The sequence below is a fragment of the Theropithecus gelada genome, chromosome 6 (assembly GCF_003255815.1).
Source record: "Theropithecus gelada isolate Dixy chromosome 6, Tgel_1.0, whole genome shotgun sequence".
Lineage (NCBI taxonomy): Eukaryota > Metazoa > Chordata > Mammalia > Primates > Cercopithecidae > Theropithecus > Theropithecus gelada.
The window spans coordinates 105560425-105585776 of record NC_037673.1 but is presented as its reverse complement, the minus strand read 5'-3'; the positions used below and the strand labels follow the sequence as shown (position 1 = coordinate 105585776).

The 25352-nt window shown below is 36.7% G+C and overlaps 1 protein-coding gene across 1 annotated transcript in view; it reads right to left on the bottom strand.

The window, feature by feature from the left end:
* Window positions 1–25352, bottom strand: part of MAN2A1 (mannosidase alpha class 2A member 1) — a 174990-nt gene that overhangs the window by 116216 nt on the left and 33422 nt on the right. Inside the window, exon 4 of the mRNA XM_025387988.1 lies at window positions 17583–17754. Coding sequence (XP_025243773.1) covers window positions 17583–17754 — 172 coding nt within the window. The remainder of the gene's footprint in view (window positions 1–17582; window positions 17755–25352) is intronic.

The following is a 25352-nucleotide window of genomic DNA, read 5'->3' as shown; positions in this document are numbered from 1 at the left end:
TCCCAACCTCAATTTGTATACTGATGGAAGTTACTTTGTAGCAAAAGGACTTCAAAAAGCAGGGTATGCAGTGGTCAGTGATAACGGAATACTTGAAAGTAATCCCCTCACTCCAGGAACTAGTGCTCAGCTGGCAGAACTAACAGCCCTCACTCAGGCACTAGAATTAGGAGAAGGAAAAACGGTAAATATATATACAGACTCTAAGTATGCTTACCTAGTCCTCCATGCCCATACAGCAATATGGAGAGAAAGGGAATTACTAACTTCTGAGGGAACACCTATCAAACATCAAGAAGCCATTAGGAGATTATTATTGGCTGTACAGAAACCTAAAGAGGTGACAGTCTTACACTGCTGGGGTCATCAGAAAGGAAAGGAAAGGGAAACAGAAGGGAACCGCCAAGTGGATATTGAAGTCAAAAGAGCCACAAGGCAGGACCCTCCGTTAGAAATGCTTATAGAAGGACCCCTAGTATGGGGTAATCCCCTCCAGAAAACCAAGCCCCAGTACTCAGCAGGAGAAATAGAATGGGGAACCTCACGAGGACACAGTTTCCTCCCCTCAGGATGGCTAGCCACCGAAGAAGGAAAAATACTTTTGCCTGCAGCTAACCAATGGAAATTACTTAAAACCCCTCACCAAACCTTTCACTTAGGCATTGATAGCACCCATCAGATGGCCAAATTATTATTTACTGGACCAGGTCTTTTCAAAACTATCAAGCACTTAATAGTCAGGACCTGTGAAGTGTGCCAAAGATATAATCTCCTGCACTGCAGGCCATACGTTTCTATCCCTGTATCTTTAACCTCCTTGTTAAGTTTGTCTCTTCCAGAATCAAAGCTGTAAAACCACGAATCGTTCTTCAAATGGAGCCCCAGATGCAGTCCATGACTAAGATCCACCACGGACCCCTCGACCAGCCTGGTAGCCCTTGCTCCGATGTTAATGACATCGAAGGCACCCCTCCTGAGGAAATCTCAACTGTACGACCCCTACTATGCCCCAATTCAGCAGGAAGCAGTTAGAGCAGTCATCAGCCAACTTCCCCAACAGCACTTGGGTTTCCCTGTTGAAAGCGAAAAACTGAGAGACAGGACTAGCTGGATTTCCTAGGCCGACTAAGAATCCCTAAGCCTAGCTGGGAAGGTGACTGCTTCCACCTTTAAACACGGGGCTTGCAACTTAGCTCACAGCCAACCAATCGGATAGCAAAGAGAGCTCACTAAAATGCTAATTAGGCAAAAAGAGGAGGTAAAGAAATAGCCAATCATCTATTGCCTGAGAACACAGCTGGAGAGACAATGATCCAGATATAAACCCAGGCATTCCAGCCGGCAACGGTTTCCCTCTTTGGGTCCCCCCGCTTTGTATGGGAGCTCTGTTTTCACTCTATTTCACTATATTAAATCTTGCAACCGCATATATACATATATATGTAAATATTTATATATATATATTTACAAGCAGTAACAGAAAAGCTATGTTAACCTAAAAAAGTACCATACTCAATGCCACTGTTGTTAGTGATAATAAAAATAAAATGAAGACGGATTGTAGCTGTACATTCACGACTAACAATTTTTAAAAAGTAATGAAAAATACCTGTTCTATAGAAAAATTTACTTAGAATGAATACAGGCACTTCCAAGTATTTCCATTCACAGTGTTCAACAGGTATCAACTGAACTATTTATCTGACAGGCAGGGGAATACAAAACAAAAAAAAATAAAAAAATAAAAAAGATTGTGCCCACACCATAGGGTCTATTGCTTAGTTTCTACCAAGACACTCTGTCTATTTTACATGTACACTTCATGATATTTCCTAATAAACATGAAATCTAAAGGCCAAAGTGAAAGGATATTGGGTTAGTAAGGGAAACAAAAGAATATATTTATCTAACAAATCCAGAAACTAAGAAACCAGGAACTAATTTTCAAAATTAACAATACTTATGTTTCACTTTTTACAATAAGTTGACTTGTAACTAATGGTAAAAGACATTAAAATACCACCATGTTTCTATTTCAATGATGAGAAATTTGGTATAGAAAGCTTAAGAAAATTACTGATCAAAACTAAGCTGAGCGTATCTGTCGCTCCTCATTTTACCTAAAATGTAGAATTTACTGCAAGGCACAACAAGCTGCAAATTATTTTCTCTGAGTGTCACTTTTTCCCCTATGTACAATCATCAGACATTTGGAATTTGGTCACACACAGAAGGACACACTCAAAGAGTTTTTCTCCCTAACGGGGAAATTGTTACAGACAACTTAGTAGCAAACAATGCATCCTTTAGCAAGCTTCAAAAAATCACAAATTAATTTCACATGAGAAAACCAGTTGAATTTCTAATCACACATCTGGAGAAACAGGAAATAATACAAGATGACATTACAGTATTTCATTCTTAAATTAAAAAAAATTTTTAAATGGAAAATTCAAAAACATAGAAGCTCCCAATGAATCAATTTATACCCTAAAGATATTCTGCTAATCAGATTCTCTGAGTCATATTCCTTTCATGGAAAATATCTAGTATGCAGGGAAAAAGATTTGTTTTAAAGCCCCTCATATAATGATAGGGGAAACTCACTGTATATTTTTGAACACTGTTGATACGTATTGATACAGATTTAGTATATGAGGAACAGAGGGCAAATTAGTCATCTCTCATCATTTCTTCCTCATTGCAATCCAGCCACATCCCCTTCTTTCAGCTAGCTGTCCATGCTGTCCATCCGCCTGGAATGTTTTCCCTTCAATTATTTGCCTCATTGGTTCTTACAGGTTCCTTAAGGGCTGTTACTGGCCACCACATCCCACCCAAATTCAACCTAAACTGTTATCTTTCAGAAAATCTAACTTTTCTTCCGTAACATTTACAAGAAAATTTAATTGCATATTTGTATGTTTACTATCTTTCTATTCCAACAGACTGTAAGTACCATGAGCGCAGGAATCATATTTGTTTTGTTCATCATTTAACACTGATTGTTCCTATTAGTATAAAATTGTAATAAATGGGTACCAATAATGCAAAAAAGAAAAAAAATGGGCAAAAGATACAATGCAGATATTTCAGAAATAACTGACTCATAAAAATGACAAGAAATTTAATCTCACTCATAAGGAAATGCAAGTTAAAACTTCATTAAGATGCCACTTTTCACCTATCAGATTAGAAAGATCGAAAAGTTGTGTAACATACTGTGATGTTAAGGATGTAGACATAAGTAGTCTCACATATTGCTGGCAATTACTATCAACCTGTAAAATGCATATGTACTTTTATCCATGCTTACTGAAAATGAATCAGAAAATACTGTATTTTAAAATAAGAGCATTATATACACTAATGACAAAAGATACACTAAATACATTAGCAAGAGGCCAGAAATAAAATTGGGAGTAGTTAAACAACTAGTCCCATTCATATAACAGACTTTACTAAAAGATTCTCCAAGATGTATGTTTAAAAAGCACTGGTACGACGCCCATTAGGGATGCCTATCATGTAAAATAATAAAACAGCAAATAAGTGTTGATAAGGATGTGAGGAAATTGGAAATCTGTGCATTGCTGATGGGATGTAAAATGGTACAGTAGTATAGAAAACAGCATGGTAATGAAAAAATTATGCACGAATCTTATATTACACATGTCCTTATACTGCCCTTTGATTCCTTGGTGCAATTCCACATTATTCCCAGGCAGTATACCCTACAGAAAAGGTATGTCCACTTGTTTGTTCTAAAACAATTTGGGGAAAGCCCTACAGAATAACGTTTTAGGCAACGAAGACGACAAAATCATACAGCTAAATGTTGATTACCTTGTTAATCAAATGAAACTGCTGTACCAACCCTCTCCCCTGAGCTCTGCATTATCTTTGTATAAAATTAGATTATAGAGATCATGAATACAGATGTTTTCAAAGATAAAAGTTAAGAAATTACCTAGATCTCCAAAAGTAAGAGATTAGTCAAGTCAACTCATCCATACAGTGACGGAGCATTATTCAGCCATTAAAAATGATATCACAGAAAACTAGTGAAATTCATAAATGTTTAGAGTATTTTACAAAAAAGCATGATATAAAAATATAATAACAAAAATACAAGCAGCACATGTACAGAATTACTGCCATTTTCACGTCAATGCTTATTATGCTTGTATTTATGTCGATGTAAAATGTTTAAATGTTTTACTCTGCCAAAAAAAAAAAATACCTAAAATGACAGTGATTTAAAAAAAAATTAAACATAGAATTACTATATGATCCAGCAGTTCCAGTTCTGGGGATGGAAAGAAGGGACCTGGACAAGTATCTGCACACCCATATTCACAGCAGCATTATTCACAGTGGCCAAAAGGTAGACACCACCCAAATATCCATCAAAGGATGAATGGATAAATAAGCTGTGGTATGCATTAGGTTGGTGCAAAAGTAATTGTGGTTTTTGTCACTACTTTCAATACATACAGGGGAGTATCATGTAGCCTTAAAAAGGAAAGAAATTCTGATACATGCTACAACATGAATGAGCCTTGAAGATACTATGCTAAATGAAGTAAGGCAGACACAAAAGGACAAATATTATATGACTCTACGTATCTAAGGTACCTAATAGAGTAGTCAAACTTGTAGAGACAAAAAACAGAATAGTGGTTGCGAGGAGCAAGAAGAACGGGAATTACTGTTCAATAGGTACAAAGTTTGCATTTGGGGTGATGATAAAGTTCTAGACATGGATGGTGGTAATAGCTGCACAATGGTGTAAATGTTGTAATGCTACTGAACTATACACTTAAAAATTGTTAAAATAGTAAATTTTATGTTATGCTTATTTATAATTTAAAAAATAGACCCACTCAAAAAAAAAAAAAAAAAACGCAGCACAATGTACATGGCATAGTATCATTGTATAATATATATGCCTATGCCTTTATGTACATGTGCATATGTTTTCCCATACATCTACAAAATAAATATGAGCCTGGTCATAGTAGTTACCTCCTGTGAAAAGAGCAAAATGACAAGGAGACAGGAGTGGCTGAGTACCGTACTTTTCATTGTGTATCCTTTGTATATATCGGGACATATATTAAAAAGTAAATTAAACCAAATTTTTTTCTCAAGTATAAATGTTATAACCTGTGTTTCCTAAGCACTGAAAACTAACAAAACTGAGGCCAGATGCGGTGGTTCACATCTGTAATCTCAGCACTTTGGGAAGCTGAGGCTGTCAGATCACTTGAGGTCAGGAGTTCAAGATCAGCCTGGCCAACATGGCAAAACCTCATCTCCACGAAAAATACAAAAATTAGCTGGGTGTGGCGGCACATGCCTGTAATCCCAAGCTACTCGGGAGGCTGAGGCCCGAGAATTGCTTGAACCTGGGAGGCAGAGGTGGCAGTGAGCCAAGAATGCAACACTACATTCCATCCTAGGCAACAGAGTAAAGCTCTGTCTCCAAAAAAAAAAGTAACAGAACTGTAGCTTAAAAATAGGCATGAAAATTTCTTTAAAAACATGTCTTGGGGCCAGACGCAGTGGCTCACATCTATAAACCCTATGCTTTGGGAGATCGATGCAGGAGGATCACCTCAGGCCAGGGGTTTGAGGACCAGCCTGGGTAATACAGTAAAACCCATCTCTACAAAAATATAAAAATTAGCCCAGCATGGTGGCATGCACCTGTAGGTCCTAGCTACTCAGGAGGCTGAGGTAGAGTATCACTTGAGTCCAGGAGTTTGAGGTTGCAGTGAGCTATGATAGCACCACTGCACTCCAGCCTGAGTGACAAAGACCCTGTCTCTAAAATTAATTAATTAATTTAATAGAAATAAAAATAAATTTCTCATATGGTTCAATAATCTGCAAAGTTTTAATAAGCAGGGGATGTATTTTAAATCTTTCACTGTATAGTAAACAATACTTCATTCATAAAATACTCATTCAAAATAGGTTGAAAAATGTGAAAGAGGTTAAAGAATAAAATTTAGAAACTCACTACCTTGATATATATGCACAAAGGGTTATGGTAGCCAGAGTTTTTAACCAAGTTAATTTACTTAACATTATACCATGAACATCTTTCCATATCAAGAGAGACATATATCATTATGTTTATTGTATTGTACTGTATTATATTATTGTATTTATTATATTGTATGTTTACAATGTATTACATTTTCTAAAATATTTTTGAGATATAACAATATACAATACACATATTTTCAGCCTCATGAATTCTGACAACTGTAATCACTACCCAAAATAATATACAGACTACTTCCACCAATTCAGAGAGTTCCCTCATGCCCCGTTCCAATCCACACTCACCACTCACCTTGCTCCCAAAAAACATTCTGACATTCTATCACAATAGATCAGTTGAGTCTCCTCTCAGAATTCATAAAATGGAAATCAAACAATATTTACTCTTCTGTCTCACTTCTGCTTAACATTTGTGAGACTCATCCATATTACTGTGCATTTCAGTAATTTATCATTTTTTACTGCTAGGTATTCTGTTGTAGGAATATACAACAATTTTTTAATCCATCACCTTGCTGAAGGACATTTAAAGTGTTTGCAGTTTGAAGTTACTAGGAAAAAGCCTGTATGAAAATGTCTGTACAAGTCTTTATGTGAACATGTTTTCACTTCTCTTGGGTAAATTCCTAGGAGTGGAGCCCCCAGATCACATGGTATATATTTTAAGTTTGGAAAACTCTTTGGAGGCTTTTCAGAAAGTCGCCCCCATTTTACATTCCTACCCGCAATATATGAGAGTTTCTGTTGCTACACATTCTTGCCAACTTTTGACGTTGTCATCTTTTTTATTTTAGCCATTCTAAAAGGGTTGGAAACAGTATCTTCTAGAAGTTTTGATATGTATCTCCCTGATGGCCATGATTTACCCAGCTTCTACACACACACCCTCGCCGCTCACCCTCCCCAACTGCTGCTGTCTAATAAATGTCTTCCAGGTGTTTGAACATGCCCTTGTTAATCCCTGGCCCATACTCACCATTCTCTTCTCACAACCTGAAATTCCTTCTCTGCCCTCTGACACCCACTTCTTGACTGGCTAGTTCTAGTCATCATTCAGGTTTAAGCTTGAATATCATTTGCTTCAGGAAGCCTTCCAAGACCCTCTTCTTGCCTCTATAGAAGAAAACCCTTTATTGTTATACTGTGTTTAATTACATGTCTTCCCTGCTCTTTTCTGAGGGCTGGGACTAGGTCATTCTTGCTTATCTCCTACATTTCTGAAGCATAGCACAATAAATATTTGCTGAATGAATGGTAGAAGTAAATAAGGGAAGTCTTCAGAGATGAGGTAATATTTCAGCTGAGTGTTAAAAATGAGTAAGACTGAAATTATCCAGTGCACAAAAGGAAAAAAACAAAAATCCAAGCTGAACACAGGCAAATTCCTAAGAAGCATGAAACAGCATGTGTCTGAGGATACCCGTGGCTCAGAATGCGTAAGAGTAGAGTGTGAGGCAGGAAGTGATTGGAGATAAGGATGAGCAAGTTGGGAAGAATTAGACAGAAAAAGTCAGTATGTGTCCGGCAAAGGAGACTGGCCTGTTCCTTTTGAGACTGAAGCACCATAAAGCATTTTAAAGCAAACATGGTGGGACTCGCATATTAGAAAATTAATTCTGTTGATGAAATGGCAGATACTTAGAAGTGGCACAGCTGAAAATGGAAAGACAATCTGGAGGTTTTCACAATAGTATGAGATAAGAGCAATGGAGATGAAAAGCAAGGGTCAGAGTCAGGAGACACTGAAGAGGTAGAAGTCACAGAGCTTAGGGACTGACTGGATGTCACAGGAAAAGGGAGGTGGAAAGGCAGAGCACCACAGAGGTAGAGACTATTTGCCCACTGTTTCTGGGGCAAGACTGCCTGGCTTGGGTCCTATTTCCACACTTACTAGCTGGGTGACCTTGGGCACTTTCCTTAACACTCCTGCCTCAGATCCCTCAACAGGAGAAAGAAGATGATAAAGAACCTTAACTCAAGAGAATGCTAGAGGATTGGCTGAAATAAATACAGGAGTGCTTAAAATGTGCCTCGAGTGCCTTACACAGTAAGCACTCGAGTGTTATCTCTTACTATTGCCACTAACTAGAGAACAAGAAAGAAGTCCAGGCTGGATCTTTAGATCTGGAAGTAGTCCAAATGCCTGGTAATTAAAACAACAGTGTGGAAGAGCGTGCAAAATGAAGAAAACCAAGCAGTGTTCCCCAACAGGTGAGAAGAGGAACATTTCGGAAGTAAGCAGAAAAGGAAATCACAGAAGTAATGAAAAAGGAACGGTCAGCAGTGTTAGAATAGACCCGAAAGTGAAAGAGCTCAAAGTCACTTCAAAGCCAAAAGAGGAAAGAATTTCGAGGAGAATGGAGTGGTCGATGTCAATGCTGCAAAAACATACTCTCTGAGGCTTGAGAAAGTATCCAAGGGATGGATGGAGCACCTGAGAAATCCCTCATGGCTTTTACAGGTCTCCATGACATAAACAGATGCCAGTGGTTGAAGGGAATGAGAGGTGGAAGGATAACCGCCTTACTCAAGATGACCTGGAATTGAAGAGGTAGGGATAGAGCATATACTTTCTAAAATAAACGTAAACCACTACTTTGACTATTAGAACTAAAGTTATTTTAGACCCTGGTGCATTGCTTTCAGTGCTTTGATGAAATGCTAAATATCTTTAGATTCTAAACTCAATCCAAATCTGCAAATGACTTTGAATATCACAAGACACACTGTAACTTCCCATTGCTCTATAAATTTTACAGCAACCTTCAGTTAAATACCAAAAAATCCAACCTGCATAAAACATATAATGAATTAGTCTGAATAAGAACATTAATAGTCCAATTTCTCAGAAAACCCAGGATGCACATTAGTTAAGTTTGCATTCTTATTTAAGAATGTAACATCAAATATTCTTCTGATTTCAAGAAGCAAGCAGAGATAGTTGAGAAGACGGTGGAAGGTTCACTTAAATATGAACCTAGGGAAAAAAAGGTAAGAAGATAGTACAAAGATTACATAAATAAAGAGTCTGCATTCTTGCCAAGGCAATGAAACCCACCAATTTGGTGAAGATAAAAAATATATACTAACTGATGGTTACCTTCCTCCTAGCAAACATTTGGAGCCCTTTTTAACACTAAAAGATCCACAAAGAGAAACTGGTCAAGACTTTGGTGAATATACAACCTGTTCTTAGATTCTAACAACTCGGTGGGTTTCTCCACCCAACACTGGTCTCAATAGCAAGAGCAGATGCAATATAAAAGCTGTTTCAGTATCTCAGAGCCCAGAGAGGAACAATGAATATGTAACATGCTGTATGCTAGTCAAAGGAAATGCCAAGGCTAACGTTTCAGCTGCTTGACTCTCAATAAGGGTTCACATTTTGATGTATTATAAACATCATGCAGTATTTAACTGCATTTAGCCAAAAATATTCAAATGTGAAGGCTAAAAAGTTTTTAAAAATTACTACACCAGTCATTTTCAAAATAAAACAAGCGTAGAAGATAATACACTGATTATTTAATGGAAGGCAGCTTCTTTTAAATCCGCTGGATATGTATCACCAGTAGGTACCATGATTATAACTGACTAAATTATTTCAGATCACACAAAAAACAGAAAATATAGAAGTTGTTTACATAGGTCTCTCTTCAGTTAACTAGATTTTCACTTTTAAACGCTTATAGAGTTGAATAATAATGCTGCTAGGGGGAGGGGATAAGAATCAAACAAGTCACTGCTAGAATAGATTATGAGGATCGTTTGAGTTATGTTTCTGTTAAGTTCCCACAATCAATTGGTATTCTTTAGGGACAATGAAAGCTTACGTGGAACTCTGCTGGAATTAACAGGTTCTGTTCTGCAATAGCTAGCTTGCAAATTTAGGTACAGATATTTAATCCATAGCTCATCTTCAAAAAGAGAAAAACAAGCCACCGCATAAGCATTACACCAGAAGTCACACAAAAAAAATCTACTAGTAATGCCACTTAGTACAAGCTCAGAATTTTAAATAACAGGAGCAAACCTAAACATCTATTAAGTTTTCCTCCGAAAATATACATTTAAGCAACTAACGCTAAGAATGTTTTGTTCAAGTAAGTGTTGGGGGTGGGGGAGATACTATTACTATAGTTCTACAAATAAATGTAGTAAGTGAATAAAAGTGAATTATTAGAGCTAGAAGAGAGAGAACTTTAGCAAATCTTGACCAGAAACAGAACTCATCTTCTCTAATCTGGCTATAATATATATATATTATATATATATTTTCCTTCAAGCAAAATGATACCATTCAGGATCAAGCCTATATTCCAGAATATTTTCCAATGCCAAAAAAGCTGTTCTCAGAAGGAGTCTGAGTGAGACAAAGATTGAGCACTAGATTCTAATCTGCAGTCCCCTCCAATATCTTACCATCTTTTATCTTTAATATTGGACTGATTCATGAAATTGCCATTTTTGTATATCAAAAGTAGTCAAATATTGGCAATTTTATATGGCTCAACCTAAGAAAAATAACCAACAGAATAAAAAAAAAGAAAGGGCAAAAACTTGCATCCAGGTAGAGTCAGGAGAAAGAGGCCATCCGCAGGCCATAAAATTGGCAGGATTTCTGACAGATATGGTACAAGTAAAACTGAAATAATTCAAGTATTGACCTGCAACTGCACTGCATGAAAAATCAGCATGGAATCCCAGCATAAATAAGAAGATTCTGAGAGATTCTGTCAACAGCTCCTAATCTGAAGGGCCAAGGGCTGAGGCAAAGCTGAATCTTGGTACAGATACTAATCACAGACTCTTCACCCTCATGGCACTTGTGTGAGCCCCCCTCTGCAGAAGTCTCTCTGCCCATGCACTTTGACTGCTGCAGAGGCAGTCTCCTTAATGAAGCCATGCTGCGAGAGAGCCAAGCATGGCTGGCCCCACCTGACCACAAGCAGCAGGGAGCAGACCCAGTTTCCTTCTGAGGTGGCTGGACTCTGTGAAGCAGCACCTTTGGACACACATCTCCTACCTGGCTTACAGGCCACACAAAAACAAAGCTAGATGGAGAAAGCCAGCCCCAGGCTCAGCAGCTACACCAAAGAAACAGAAAACCCTTCATAGATGGGGCACTCCTTTTTCAATCTTCTCATAGCCCAAGCTCCTCTCTTCTCACACCCTGTCCTATTTATAACCAGGGCACCTTCCCCAACTGCTGATCCCTGCATCTCATATAATCTTGCAGGATGTAATTCTCCAACAGAGGAACTAAGGAGGCATCCTAAGTTCCTATCAGCTAGCTTTCTGGTTTGCAAGCAATACAAACTGACTGTGGATACTGTCTTGAACACAGAGAACTGAAGACAGGATAAAAGTGCAGGCTTAACTAAGGGCTGAAGGAAAATGAGAGAACACAGGGATCTTATAACAGGAAGAGTCTTGCAAATACAAGGTGCTGTGAGGAATGACCAGTAAACATTCTTCTGTTTCTGCTTCCCTCCCTCCATCTGTCAGCCCTCACTTCACTCTCTAAAGATTCAAAGCCCTGGGAAATAACATGCTGATTAACTGACCTCAGGTCACAGCTGACTTGTCTGGGCTAGGACAACAAGGAGGAGGAGCTGAACTCTTTGGGTGAGAGACCACTTCCCAAAAGGAAATTAGGTGAAGTGGATGCTGGTCAGCCAGTAATAACTAATACCCACAGCCAGGAAACTGAAAGTATTTGGTTAGAAAAGAAAGGGATTCAAGGCAAGTTACACCATGTTTTGGGACAAATTCCAGGTGTGGATATAGCTGTTGTTGCTCGCAGATAAATAAAAAGGAGGAAAATACTTGGACTTATGGACAACAATACAAAAAGCACAGAAGTAAAGTTAGAGTCAAACACTCAAAGCCAGAAAACACTCAATACCAGAGTACTGAACTGAGGGGGTGGTAGGGAAGACTCTTGGGAAAAAACTCCCAAAACATAGTAAATATAACAAATTAAAAATGCATATAAAAAAGAGAGACTAGAGACACAATAACAAGGTACTTGAATTCTAAAACAAATGAAACAAAAGCAGTAGTAAATTAGTAAGTACAGAACACATAAGCTAAAGAAACATTTGAATTGATTGATGGGAATCTTAATGGAAAGTTATACATACCTAGATATATAACCCTTAGTGAAAATTTAAAATTTCATAAATAAAGTAAGTGAGCACAGGGAAAAAGTTACCTTCAATGAAGCATTACATAAGAAACCTTTAAGACAGAAGAGAAAAAAAATTTTATAGATAAAATATCCCATAATAAGGACTGAGCACAGTGGCTGATGCCTATAATCCCAGCACTTTGGGAGGCTGAGGCAGGTGGATCACTTGGGCCCAAGGGTTCAAGACCAGCCTGCACAACATGGCAAAATCTCATCTCTACAGAAAATACAAAAATGAGCCACCGTGGTGGTGTGCGCCTGTAGTCCCAGCTACTAGAGGGCTGAAGTGGGAGGATCACCTGAGCCCAGGAGGTTGAGGCTGCAGTGAGCTGTGATCATACCACTGCACTCCAGCCTTGGAACAGAATGGGACCCTGTTTCAAAGAAAAATTAAAAATTAAAAGAAAACTCTCCCATTATAGAAGACTTCAGCATTAAGAATTACACATGGTATCCAGGAGAAATACTCAAAGTCTCAAATAAAATTTAAAAAAGCACTAATGTTCATTGGGATCTTAAAATGTGCCAGGCATTGTGCTAAGCATGGTGTTTGAATTAATTCAATCCTCACAAAAACCAATAAAATTGGTTTCAATATTATCCTCATTTGACAAATGAAGAAACTGAGGTATAGAAAAGTTAAATAACTTGCTCAAAGTCAAACAGTAGATGGGACTTGGCAGAATTTGAACCTAGGCAGCCTGGTCCCAGTTCCCAGCCTTTAGAACCACCAAGCTGACAGTCCTTCAAGTAAAAAGGACAGCAAACTCAAGCAAACGAACAACGAAAGTGGTAGTATAATAATATTAATTATAAAAAGGAGAAAAGATGGTGTCAATGATGACACATACAGTTTACAATAAAGAAAAATAAATCTTAGTCTAGGAGTGCCCACCTTGCAGTCCCTGCCCCATAGTAGATGTTCGGGAAGTGTCTGTTGAATGAATGAATGAGCTAATACAGAAGCCAACAAAGATCAGGCAAGAATGGGAAAACACACACACACACACACACACAGACACACACACACAAAATATCCAAAAAATAAAAGCTGACAGGGGAACAGTAGCAAAAAATAAGTACAGTCAGTTCTGCTATAAACACTTGTTTTGAAAATGGGAATGAGTTCCCAGGTGATTGATTACATAAGGAAATAAATTTTGCCTTGCTTATGCACAATTCAGTCTCCAAGAAACATTGATGAAGGTACAAAACTTCCCTCAGCTAACAAAGCTGTATAAGGAATGCACAAGGCACACAGACACACCTCAAACATCCACCAGCTCCCTCAGTTCATCAAGGGTTATGAGCCACAGTCATCCACATGTGCTATTCAACTTTCCAACAGATTTCAGCTAACCTACTTGCCATTACTTCTCAGTAATAACTCGAATCGATATTCCTTCCAATACACCCTTCCACAAGCAAACTTTAGGCCTTTTTCAAGGTAAACTGGCATATTTATTTATGCATTTTTAAACCAATTTAACACAGGCAAAATTGGATTTGCATCTTTATTAGGTTTCCATCTCTTGTGTGTGTCTACGTCACTAATGAAGTTTTAGAGTGCTATGCTCTAACTGTACTTTTTCATGAGCCCTGGGTTTAATATTGCACAATTTTGCATAACACGATTTTTAAGAATGTGTATATAATATGACAGCAAAACTGAGTGTACAAAGATAAAAATAGCAATTGTAAAATACTGAATTAGCAGATACCAAACTCTATATTCTACAAACACCACCTTTCCAAATACCAGTAGAGGCTTCATCAACATTGATTACACATTAAGTCATAAAAAAAAATTCAAAAAACTCTAAAGAATAAAAAGTATACAGGCCAGGAACAGTGGCTTATACCTGTAATCCCAGCACTTTGGGAGGCCAAGGCAGGTGAATCATTTGAAGTCAGGAGTTCAAGACCAGCCTGGCCAAAATGGTGAAACCCTGTTTCTACTAAAAATACAAAAATTAGCCAGGCGTGGTGGCGGGTGCCTGTAATCCCAGCTACTTGGGAGGCTGAAGAAGGAGAACCACTTGAACCTGAATGGCAGAGGTTGCAGTGAGCTGAGATCACGCCACTGTACTTCAGCCTGGGTGACAGAGTGAGACTCAGTCTCAAAAAAAAAAAAAAAAAGTATACAGTCCATACTCTATGGCCATAAGACATTAAAGCTAGTTTATAATAAAGTATAACTGGGAAAAAAAAGAACTTGCAAACTGAAAATTATTTTTCAAACATACTTAAATCAAAAAGAAAACAGTAGTACAGTTATTAAATATTTACAAAAAAATACAATAAGAAAATAGCATATAAAAACATATAAAAAGCTACTCAGAATATTGCTAAAAGGTAAACACACAAATGAACTTATTAAGTAGACTGGTTCATTTAGCATTAGTGAAATTGAGTAGAAGGAATTATGAAAGATGAAAGCACATAGGTCAAGAGTAAAAATTGGTAAAATATAAATAGGTTCTAGGAGGGTAAGGTGGGCAAAAACCAATAAAATTAAGTAAATCAAAATGAAGAAAAAAACCAGATTCCCAAAAGAAGCAACAAAAAAGCAAAAATAACTACAGATGGGATAAATTCTTAAAATCAGAAACAATCTGAGAATATCATAAAATTATTTTCTTAGAAAATATGAAATATTATTCACGCTCAAGAAGTAATGTAAGACCTAAAGACCTAAAAAAAAAATTTTTTTTTAGAGTTGAGGTCTTGCCCACTCACCCAAGCTGGAGTGCAGGGGCATGATCACAGCTCATGGTAGCCTCCAATTCTTGGGCTCAAGGGATCCTCCTACCTCAGCCTCCCAAGTCACTGAGATTATAGCCATTAGCCACTGCACTTGGCAAAAAACTTAAAAGTTAATCAAAAAATTACCTTTATAAAACAAACACCAATGCCTATGTGGTTTTATAAGACAGTTATTAATGTTTAAAAGGTTGTAAACTACTGTATCTAAACTACAGATTCAGAAATGTTGATGTGATCTGTTTGGCACTGTGTGTGTCTGTGTGTGTGTGTGTGTGTGTGTGTATACGTGTGTTTGTGTATGCATGCACATGTGTGCATGTCCTGGTACATTAATCTAAATTAATAGCTAACATTTCAATGTAAAAATTCTAGGTATTTTACATAATATTTTGGAATTCTAGCTTGTCTTGAGTAACTGGAGGGATATCCTGACAACTCTGGTTCCAGTGGCAGCACATGGCTAGAGTGGATGTGGCTAGCCCCTTTGGATGAAGTAGTTAATTAATCCCAGTACTCATAGAAAATATACCCTTCACTTAAAGTACCTTCCTAGCCAAACCTGTAAGCATTTTAAGCCTCCTATCAGGAGGGGAAAAAAAAAAAAAATCCAATGGAAATTATAAAAATTCAATTCTCCCCAAATTATCTTTAAATGTTTACATCAATTTTCATCAAAATCCAAAGAGATTACTTTTTTGATGGAGTATGAAGAATTTAACAAATTAATTCTAAAGCACTTTGGGAAAATTAAATGTTCACTCATTGAAAGAACTTTTTAATATAGTTAAGAATAATGTATCATATATTTCAAAATAACTAAAAGAGAATTCCAATGTTCCTAACACAAGAAAATGATAAATGTTTGAGGTGACAGATATCCCAAAGACCCTGATTTGATTATATGTTATATGCTTATATTAAAATACCAGATGTACCCCATAAATGTGTACAACGATTACGTATCCATAATAACTAAAAATAAAAACTAAAAACATACAAACTAAAAACAAAAAGACGAGAGGGAACTTCAACTGTCAATTAATGAAATATATCATAAAGGCACAACAATTGCAGTCAAACAGGGAAGTCCATGAAACAGATCAAAATGCCCAGGAACTAAAGCATATTTAAATACAATAAAGACTGCACTTCAAATCACTAGAAAAGGATGGACTAATTCAACCTTGGGGAGGCAGGATGGCGCAGTGTGCAAAGGAGACAGTCTCTGGAGCTGGACAGTCTGGACCACATGGAATACCAGGCTGCCCTGTGACCCTGGACAAGTCAGTGTCCTGATGTGTAAAACAAGGATAACAATTGTACCTGTTTCACAGAATTGCTTAGAAGATTATTATCTACAATTTGTAAAGTGCTTAGAACAGGTACTAATACAGTAAGCGCTGTATAAGTGACAGTAAATAAATTAAAGAAAACAATTCATTATAAGATAATTTGTAACTCCAGGGGATACATGGAGATCAGAAAACCTCCCATCGTAACATATTTTTTTAAAAATCAGTTTTTTAAAAAGTGAATGGTAAAAAATGAAATTAGGAAGAAAAAAAGCACTATTTATTTGACCTCCAGATTGGAGAAAACTTTTTAAAACATGACAGCAAAAGCAGTATCTGAAGAAAACAGAATAACAGATTTGAGAAGATAAATGTGTTAAAATTTTGTATATCAAACGCTTAAATATGAAAATAAAAATTTGAGAAAAAATATGAGTTAAGGAATATAAATACTCCTAAAAATCAGTAAGAAAAAGTATAATAGGCAAGTCACAAAAACCTTCACCTGTATGAGAATATACGCAACATTGTTACCAATGAAATATAAAAATTAAAATGAAATTTTTCAACCATCAAATTGGCCAACAGTTTCAAAAATTATATTGCTGACCAACAAGCAAATAAATTGATATTTTCTATATGGAAGACTGAAAAATACACTGAAACAAACTTATACAGGAGTCACTTTAATTATATGCTTTAAAAAAACTTTTAAACTATTAAGTCACTTTGACCTAGTAATTCCATTTGTGGGACAAAGTTGGAACATAAGATTTTTTTCCCCCAAGGCAGAGTCTCGCACTGTCACCCAGGCTGGAGTGCAGTGGCACTATCTTGGCTCACTACAACCCTCTGCCTCCTGGGTCCAAGCAATTCTCATGCCTGAGCCTCCTGAGTAGCTGGAAGGCGTGAGCCACCATACCTGGCTAATTTGTTTGTATTTTTAGTAGAGACGGGGTTTCACCACATTGGCCAGGGTGGTCTTGAACTCTTGCCCTCAGGTGATCCGCCCATCTCGGCCTCCCAAAGTGCTGGGATTACAGCAGTGAGCACCCAGTGGAACATAGGATTTAAATGCAAAAGATTCAAATGGCTTTTTCAGAGATGAACCAAAACCAATGAACATGGTATGTGAAGAAATATTTTAAGTTTCAGATATAAAGCTAAGAATTTTCACCATCTAAAAATTCAATACTTAATTCATTGTACAATTAATTTTTAATACTACCAAATTCCAAAAAAGTTTTAAAACAAACCTTTTAACAGCATCCTTCTTCTGAATATCTATAATATCCCACCACTTTGAAAGGTAAGAGATCTCAGACCAAATAAACTTCCTCCGTGAGTCTTCTTTCAGCTTTAGGACCATGTTATTAAAAATATACTGAGTCTTGTCTCTAAAGTAGTCATTGAAAGTCTTCAACCAACCTAAATCAAGACACAAATATACCACAAAGGTCTGATTCGTATGGCTGATTTCAACTCAGTCACATTCCACTGCATTACTTTGGACATCCTTAGAAGTTTCATTCATAGACATATTTTTAAATTTAACAGGTGTTTTCAATTAATGAAACTCCATTTTAGTTGTCATGAGACTCAGAAACCCACTAATATTAAAACAATGAAAACACTCTGAAAACTGCACAAATTCAGATATAAATGAGAAAAATAAGATAGATGACTGAAGGCCAAAAAGCAGTTATTTATATCTAACAATTATAGCATCTAATTCAATTTTTTATCTCTAGTTTAAGGAATTTTTTTTGAATTTTAAAAATCTAAACAGTGTTAACAAGTTGGCAGTACTGTTCTCAAAATATACGATCCAAATTTTATCCTCTCATGCCACGTCTAAAATTCTTCACCCATTAAATAAATTAAACTAAGAAAAAAGAGATCGCAGGCCGGGCGCGGTGGCTCAAGCCTGTAATCCCAGCACTTTGGGAGGCCGAGACGGGCGGATCACGAGGTCAGGAGATCGAGACCATCCTGGTGAACATGGTGAAACCCGTCTCTACTAAAAAATACAAAAAACTAGCCGGGCGAGGTGGCGGCGCCTGTAGTCCCAGCTACTCGGGAGGCTGAGGCAGGAGAATGGCGTGAACCCGGGAGGCGGAGCTTGCAGTGAGCTGAGATCCGGCCACTGCAACTCCAGCCCGGGAGACAGAGCGAGACTCCGTCTCAAAAAAAAAAAAAAAAAAAAAAAAAAAAAAGAAAAAAGAGATCGCAAGTATACACTATACCTAAAAGCTTGCAGCAGACCAATAAGGTAATTACAGCATAAATATGAATACTGAGAAGTAGAATTCTGCAAAAATACAAGTATTTGTTCCCAAAAGCTGTTCATTATTCAATTCCTTAGAAGCACAAAGTAACACTAATCAAACAACAAATGCAAACACATAATAGGTAAAATTTTTCAAAAAGAGAATTATAGATGTTGACAGCTTGGTTCTCTGTTTTTTCCTATATTTTCCAAATATCCTGGAAATTTTATCTAAAATTAATTGCAATTTGGCTATAAGAAACATAAAATTTTTTAACACCAACAGGTCCAAACATAGCACCACAAAGCAGACTACTAAGATGGCCAAGCAAAAGCATACACAGCCACCTAATTGCACCTACTGGTGGCAGGCAAAGTAGACTCCCTAAAAAATAACCTGTTCCTATCTAAAAAACCTTATAGGGAGAAGTTTCTACATATCCCGGCTGAACTATTGGTCTATTGTTTCCAAACTTACATGTGAGAGAATTAAAAATAAGGGGGTCCAAATGGCTGTTTCTTATCTGTATATAGTTCAATTAATATGTATACTGTATTTGCTGGCAAAAAAAATAAATAAAAAACAAAAGCCTGCCAGGGCAGAGAAGACAAAACTATTCTGACAATGTGAATATGAGCTTTTGAAAAGAGCACTGCAGCTATGACTTATTTGTTCCTCTTGCTTTAATTGAAATCTACTCATTCATCCTACAATTACTTACTGAGCACCTACAATGTGGCAAGTATGAAGCTATGGGACCAAACAGAAATACACTGTCAAATAGTCTTTATAGGACTTTCTTGATCTGGGGCACTTTTAACCTAGTTTGACACCGAAGAACACTTCCTGGATACTTCAGTTTTTTCCACATTTAACTAAAAAAGCCTGTGTCTATTTTTAAAACCTCAAAGATATTTCATTAAATAGTGGTCCCCTAGAATCCCACCTAGCTTCACCAAAGTACTAACCTGGAGCACTGCCCCCAGAGCACTGAGCCAGGATCCACCTCTGGATTCCCAGGGAATAGCCCAGAAAATTCAATCAACCATTAAACAGGATGCCCTAACTCCCGGATGACCATACTAACACCACCAAGTTAAAAAACATCAAGTGCTCAGAACTGATATCATCATCAGTCTTTAATTGCCCTTTCCCATATCTGTACAATTAAACTAGGTAAAGGGTAAATAAAAAATATTCTGAACACCTAATTTGTAAAGCAGACAATTAAAACACTTACATAAACTGCTCCACATTTTAAACATATATTGGTTACCCAAAATTTCAGTTTGCACTGAATTCACCCTATGCCCTTGTTATGGACAGATCTGTGTCATATGCCGAAGTCTCACTACCTCAGAAGGTGACTGCATTTGGAGACAGGTCTTTAAAGAGGTAATTAAGGTAAAATGTGGTCATGAAGATAGGCCCTAATCCTACATAACTATTGATGTACTTATAAGAAAAGGAGATTAGAACACAGATACACAAGGAAGACCATGCAAAAACACAAGGAGAAAACAGCCATCAACAAGCCAAGGAGAAACGACCTCAAAAGAAACCAACTCTGCCAACACCTTGATCTTGGACACTAGACTCCAGAACTGTGAAAAAACAAATTTCTGTTGTTTAAGCCACTTAGTCTGGTACTTTGCTATGGCAGCCCTAGCAAACTTCTTCAGTCCTAGAACAAATCAGCATCATTACCATCCAAGAAATAAAGATTGCAATGTGGGAAGAATTTATTTTATCAAATACCAACATAATATTTAACTGAACATACTCTATCTACCTACTTATTGCAAAACTGAGCTAAACTCAAATGTACGTTACTAAATCTATTTCTGTACCATGCTTTTATTATACACGTGCAACAAGGACCATGTAAATGAAATGGTTCTGTTAGAATTATCGTCTTTAAGATATCACATAATACCTTTTACCTAAATTTTAAGGTTCAAACTAATTCCTAATTATCTGGCTACTAGCTAAAGAACTATAAATAGTGAAATGCCTCCAAATTAATTTGATACTAAAACTCCAGTAATCTAGCATAAAAAGCAAATTTTTAAGGGTTAGTCTTTATGAAGATTGATAAGTAAAAGTTTTTTTATGTGTTTTTTATTAATCACAACAATTTATTTTCAACAGTTATAATCTGTGATGAATGAACTAAGGCCATTTCAAAAAAGAGTTTGTCATGGGAGTTTTCATAGAGGAATCACAGTGACTGATTAGTCCATTTTGCCTTCAACACTTCATTCACCCCTCAACAATCATAAGGAAAATATGGTAAAGACATTCACGTGAGCCAAAATACAAGCTCAGAGATGTCAACCTGAAAGCCTTCCATAAAACTCATACATATCCACCATACAGCATAATTAATGAAGAATGAACTGAAAGATAGCCTCTTGCAGCTTTCAGTACTGAGTAATATAACAGTAAATTAGCTTTTATTGTTTTTATACAATAGAGTAATCAAGTATTCCCTTTTACACTGAATTGGTTCTTTCGTTTTCAAAATTGCTGTAAAAACTACAATTGTATATTATCATGAGACCAACCAGAAATATAGTATTTTACAAAAAGTGGTAGGGGATGAATTTTCATGACATAAAATTATATTCCTACCTCTAGATTTAATAATCTTAGGACACTGAGTTGCAAACTGATTTACTTAAGTGGTCAATTCACAGCTTTTTTTCTTTCTGTACAAATGCAAATTTATTACTTCAACTAGAAATGAAACTAAAGATAAAACTAAAGATACTTGAAAATTGAACCAGGACTAGAACAGCATTAAGAATACCTTTCAATTTATTATTTTCCATTCTAACACTATTACTACCCATAAAAAAGCTAATAGCTATTTTAAATAAGTGGGGAAATATTTAAAACAAAGAGTGCATAATTACAAGTTCCACAAAGCAAGCATAAACCCAAATTCGATACCACTATTTAATTATTTTTTTTAAGTTCTAAAATAAAAAACAGCTAATAAAGCTGGAAACTCTATTGCCTATATTCAATGTCTATGAACAATTAAGTACCTAGTAACTGTTCACAGACAAATCACAATTTATTTTTTAAATTTTGAGCTCCCAGCCATAGGTTGGAAATCTAGAGACTATGTGGAGTTCTGATGCTCTTCAGGAACATTTAGTTTTATTAGGTCCAAGGGCACATAGTAAGTACCACCATGAGGACCTGGGCAAGAGGTACCTGGCCCTGAGCCCTGGACTTTAAAAGGACCTCCCTATTCTTCTGACTACACCCTTTTCAATTGGATAAATCCACAGGACAAACTGACCCAGAGCCTGCCCTGCCCTTCTGAGTACCAGGGTCCAGAAATCTGTCTAAACAGCCCCAAACTGGAAGCCTACTGGGACTCTTGTAAGTCTTTCCCCATCAGGGCACTTAACCCTAACAAGTGGGAACCTCTCTAGCCTAAACAGTGGCCAAGGGGCTGTAGTTTGTAGGGATGTAGACCTGGCACCAGGATCTCTTCAGGCAAGGGCCTTCCTGGTTTGGCACACGGCCAGGACGGGGAGGAGAAGGCAGTTGGCCTGCCCCACAGGCTAGCTCTCCCCAGAGCTACAGCAATCTAAACCTACATTTGGTCTTCCAGATCACTGAGCTACTTCTCCAGGCAAGAGGAGAAGACCTATTTTTCTTTAGTAATTTATTACTTTGATTTATAACTTTTAAATGTTTAAACACAGGGTATGTGGGCCTCTGTGTACTTTGCCCCAGATCTTGCAAATTTTAGAAGCAGGCCTGAGCACACACTGCCACTCAAACTTAATCTAGTATGTTTAAAATGCAAATATATAAAAGCAAGAGTTCAATAAGTACTTGATACGATGAATGAAAGGTATAGCCAAAAGCTCTGGGAAAAAAGTACAAATGCAAATTTATTACTTCAACTAGAAATGAAACTAAAGATAAAATGATACAACACTATTAGCTTTAATATGTTCCCTTTCTGTTCTGATACCTAATAATCATTGTCCAATATTTTTAAGTTTCCAAAATATTTACATTTTAAGAGGATCTGTCAGCCCTAGGATGATTAAAACACCCATCCCTAAGAAGGCACCCCGCTCCACAAAGTACTGTTACACTGCTATGGTTTTAATTGCTATAATGATTTTTTCTTTTATTTTTATTTTTATTAATAATGATTTTTAAAGTATATTAATTCCACTCAAAAGTTAAATAAGCACCAACCTTCAGGAAAACATAAGAAGTTTTTGAAAAAAAAAAATTACATCCAGATAAATAATACATTGGTAATAAACAATTAACACATGCAACTTAAGCCTTAAGATTTTTTTCCATTTCAATGTGATAAATATTCTCAAATTTTAAAATAAAGTTCATTAAAAACAGAAATATCCTTTGTTCTAATAATTTATTCTCTTTTATTAAATTTTAGATTCAAGAGGTATACTTGCAGGTTTGTTCCATGGTATATTGCATGATGTTGAGGTTCAGGCTTCTATTGATCCCATCACCCAAACAGTGAACACAGTACCCAACAGGTAGTTTTTCAATCCTTTCCCCCTTCCCTCTCTCCCTCTTTTCAGAATCCTCAGTGTCTATTGTTCTCATCTAGCATTTAAGTTATTTTCTATGAACAAATGACAAACAGGTTTCTTCCATCACTCGGTAATCCTTCAATATTCAACTGCAACTTCTACTCATATACTTAAAGGGTAACATACAATCTTAAATGGTATTACTATTACTCAAATATGCTGCTGATTAATTTTAATTCCAACATTTCTATTATAAGTTAGGCTTGCTTTTCCTCCCTGATAAACTGTGAAAGAGTTTTAATTAATGTTCTGATTTATTCATTCAAACACGTACCTTGCATCTAATAAGGGCAAAGCAATAAAGCAAAGCTCAATGAAAACAGATTCTACAGTGAAAATATGAACAAAATGCCATGGAAATAAAGAAATGGTAAAGTCTTACCAAAAGAAAAGAAGAAAGATTCTTAGATTAGTCATCATCTGGAGAGAGAAAAAGGGTGGTAGTTCCAAATAGAGGGAAGAGCATATGGAAAAGACAGGAAGTTGAGTATGGCTGCATTGCAGGGTACATGATGCAAACATGGTGAGAAATAAATATAAAAATAGAAGTGGGAGACAGATTATTGAAAACCTTCTAAACCATTCCTGTTTCTTACAGAGAACTTTGGAGAGAGGACGTGAGGGTTTTCTGACCTGCGCTTTCAAAAATAACTGTACTAAGAGTGTGAAGACTAAAAAGGCAAAGTAGAAGGAAAGAAACAGAAAATGAGACCACTGCAAAATTCTGTAAAAAATGGTTATGGACTGCAGTGGAAATAAACAGAGGGAAATAAGAGGTCAAGGAGACAAAATGAAGAGAACTTAGTAATCGACTAAGTTTCCAAGAGAGGGTAAGCAGACAGTCACAGATGAAGTTAAGGATTCCTGAGACCTATGAGATTCGGAAAACCTAGAAACCTGCTGATGCCTCTAAATGATTTTGAATGCAGGTTTCCAAAATAATCTAACCTGTTTTTCCCAGTTGATTCAGTGTCATTTAATAGTTTTCTAAGCATATCAGCTTTAATTCAATGAGGTTGTTTGAGAAAGATCATTTTTTGAATCCATATGAAATTTTACCCCACACAAAAAACCTATCTGCATTACTGTTAGGACAGCAGGCGTTTTGTTCATCCTGCAGCTGTATATATACAGTGTCCAACTGTGACCCCTTATTATATTGCTTTTCTAAGTGCCCCTTAGAAGACCTGCATACTTTGTTACCTCATAGCTGCAAAATTTAGGATAATTTCTAAATCTGTGCTAAAGCTTTTCCCCTCCCTTATTAATGATCCCATCTATGAGCATCTAACACTGACAATACTTCAGGCATAGTAAGTCTTCCCCAAAAGATCTTAGTTATTTGAAATAATGAGAAAACTATCTAAAATATGAGAGACACTGTGAGAAGGAAAAGTGACTTTCTTTGGTGGGTTACTCTTAGGGTACATGAGGGGGCTACTTAGCTTTAGACAAATACTGGGCAAATTATCAAAGTTTCTAAAAGAAACCAACTTAAAGGCTGGAAAATATTGCCAAGTGTGGTGGCGCAAGTCTGTAATCCCAGCACTTTGGGAGACCAAGGCGGACGGATCACTGAGGTCAGGAGTTCAAGACCAGCCTGGCCAACATGGTGAAACGCCGTCTCTACTAAAAATACAAAAAAAAATTAGCTGGGCACTGTGGCGTGTGCCTGTAATCCCAGCTACTCAGGTGGCTGAGGCAGAAGAATTGCTTGAACCTGGAAGGCAGAGGTTGCAGTGAACCAAGATCACGCCACTGCACTCCAGTCTGGGTAACAGAGCAAGACTCCATCTCAAAAAACAAAACAAAAGCTAGAAAATATTGCTTGTAAATCACTTTCTAATTGTAGAAAATGTGGTAATGAGGAAAACCACTCACCATTTCATGTACTAATGTAGTATGTACGGACAGAGACATTCATTTCAATAAAGACAAACCAGAAAAATCAGAAGGAAAAGAAGGATAGGAGATACTGCAGTGAGATGTCCACTTTTGCAAGACAGTTGAAAAAAATCTTTTTTATGATTAATAATACTAAAGTAGTTGACATTTGGCTTGGAAATACTTAAAAGACTTTCCTCCTATATGCTCAGCCTGTGGTTTCAGAATTATCCACAAAAGGCAATATATTAAAAACTGTTACAAGTCC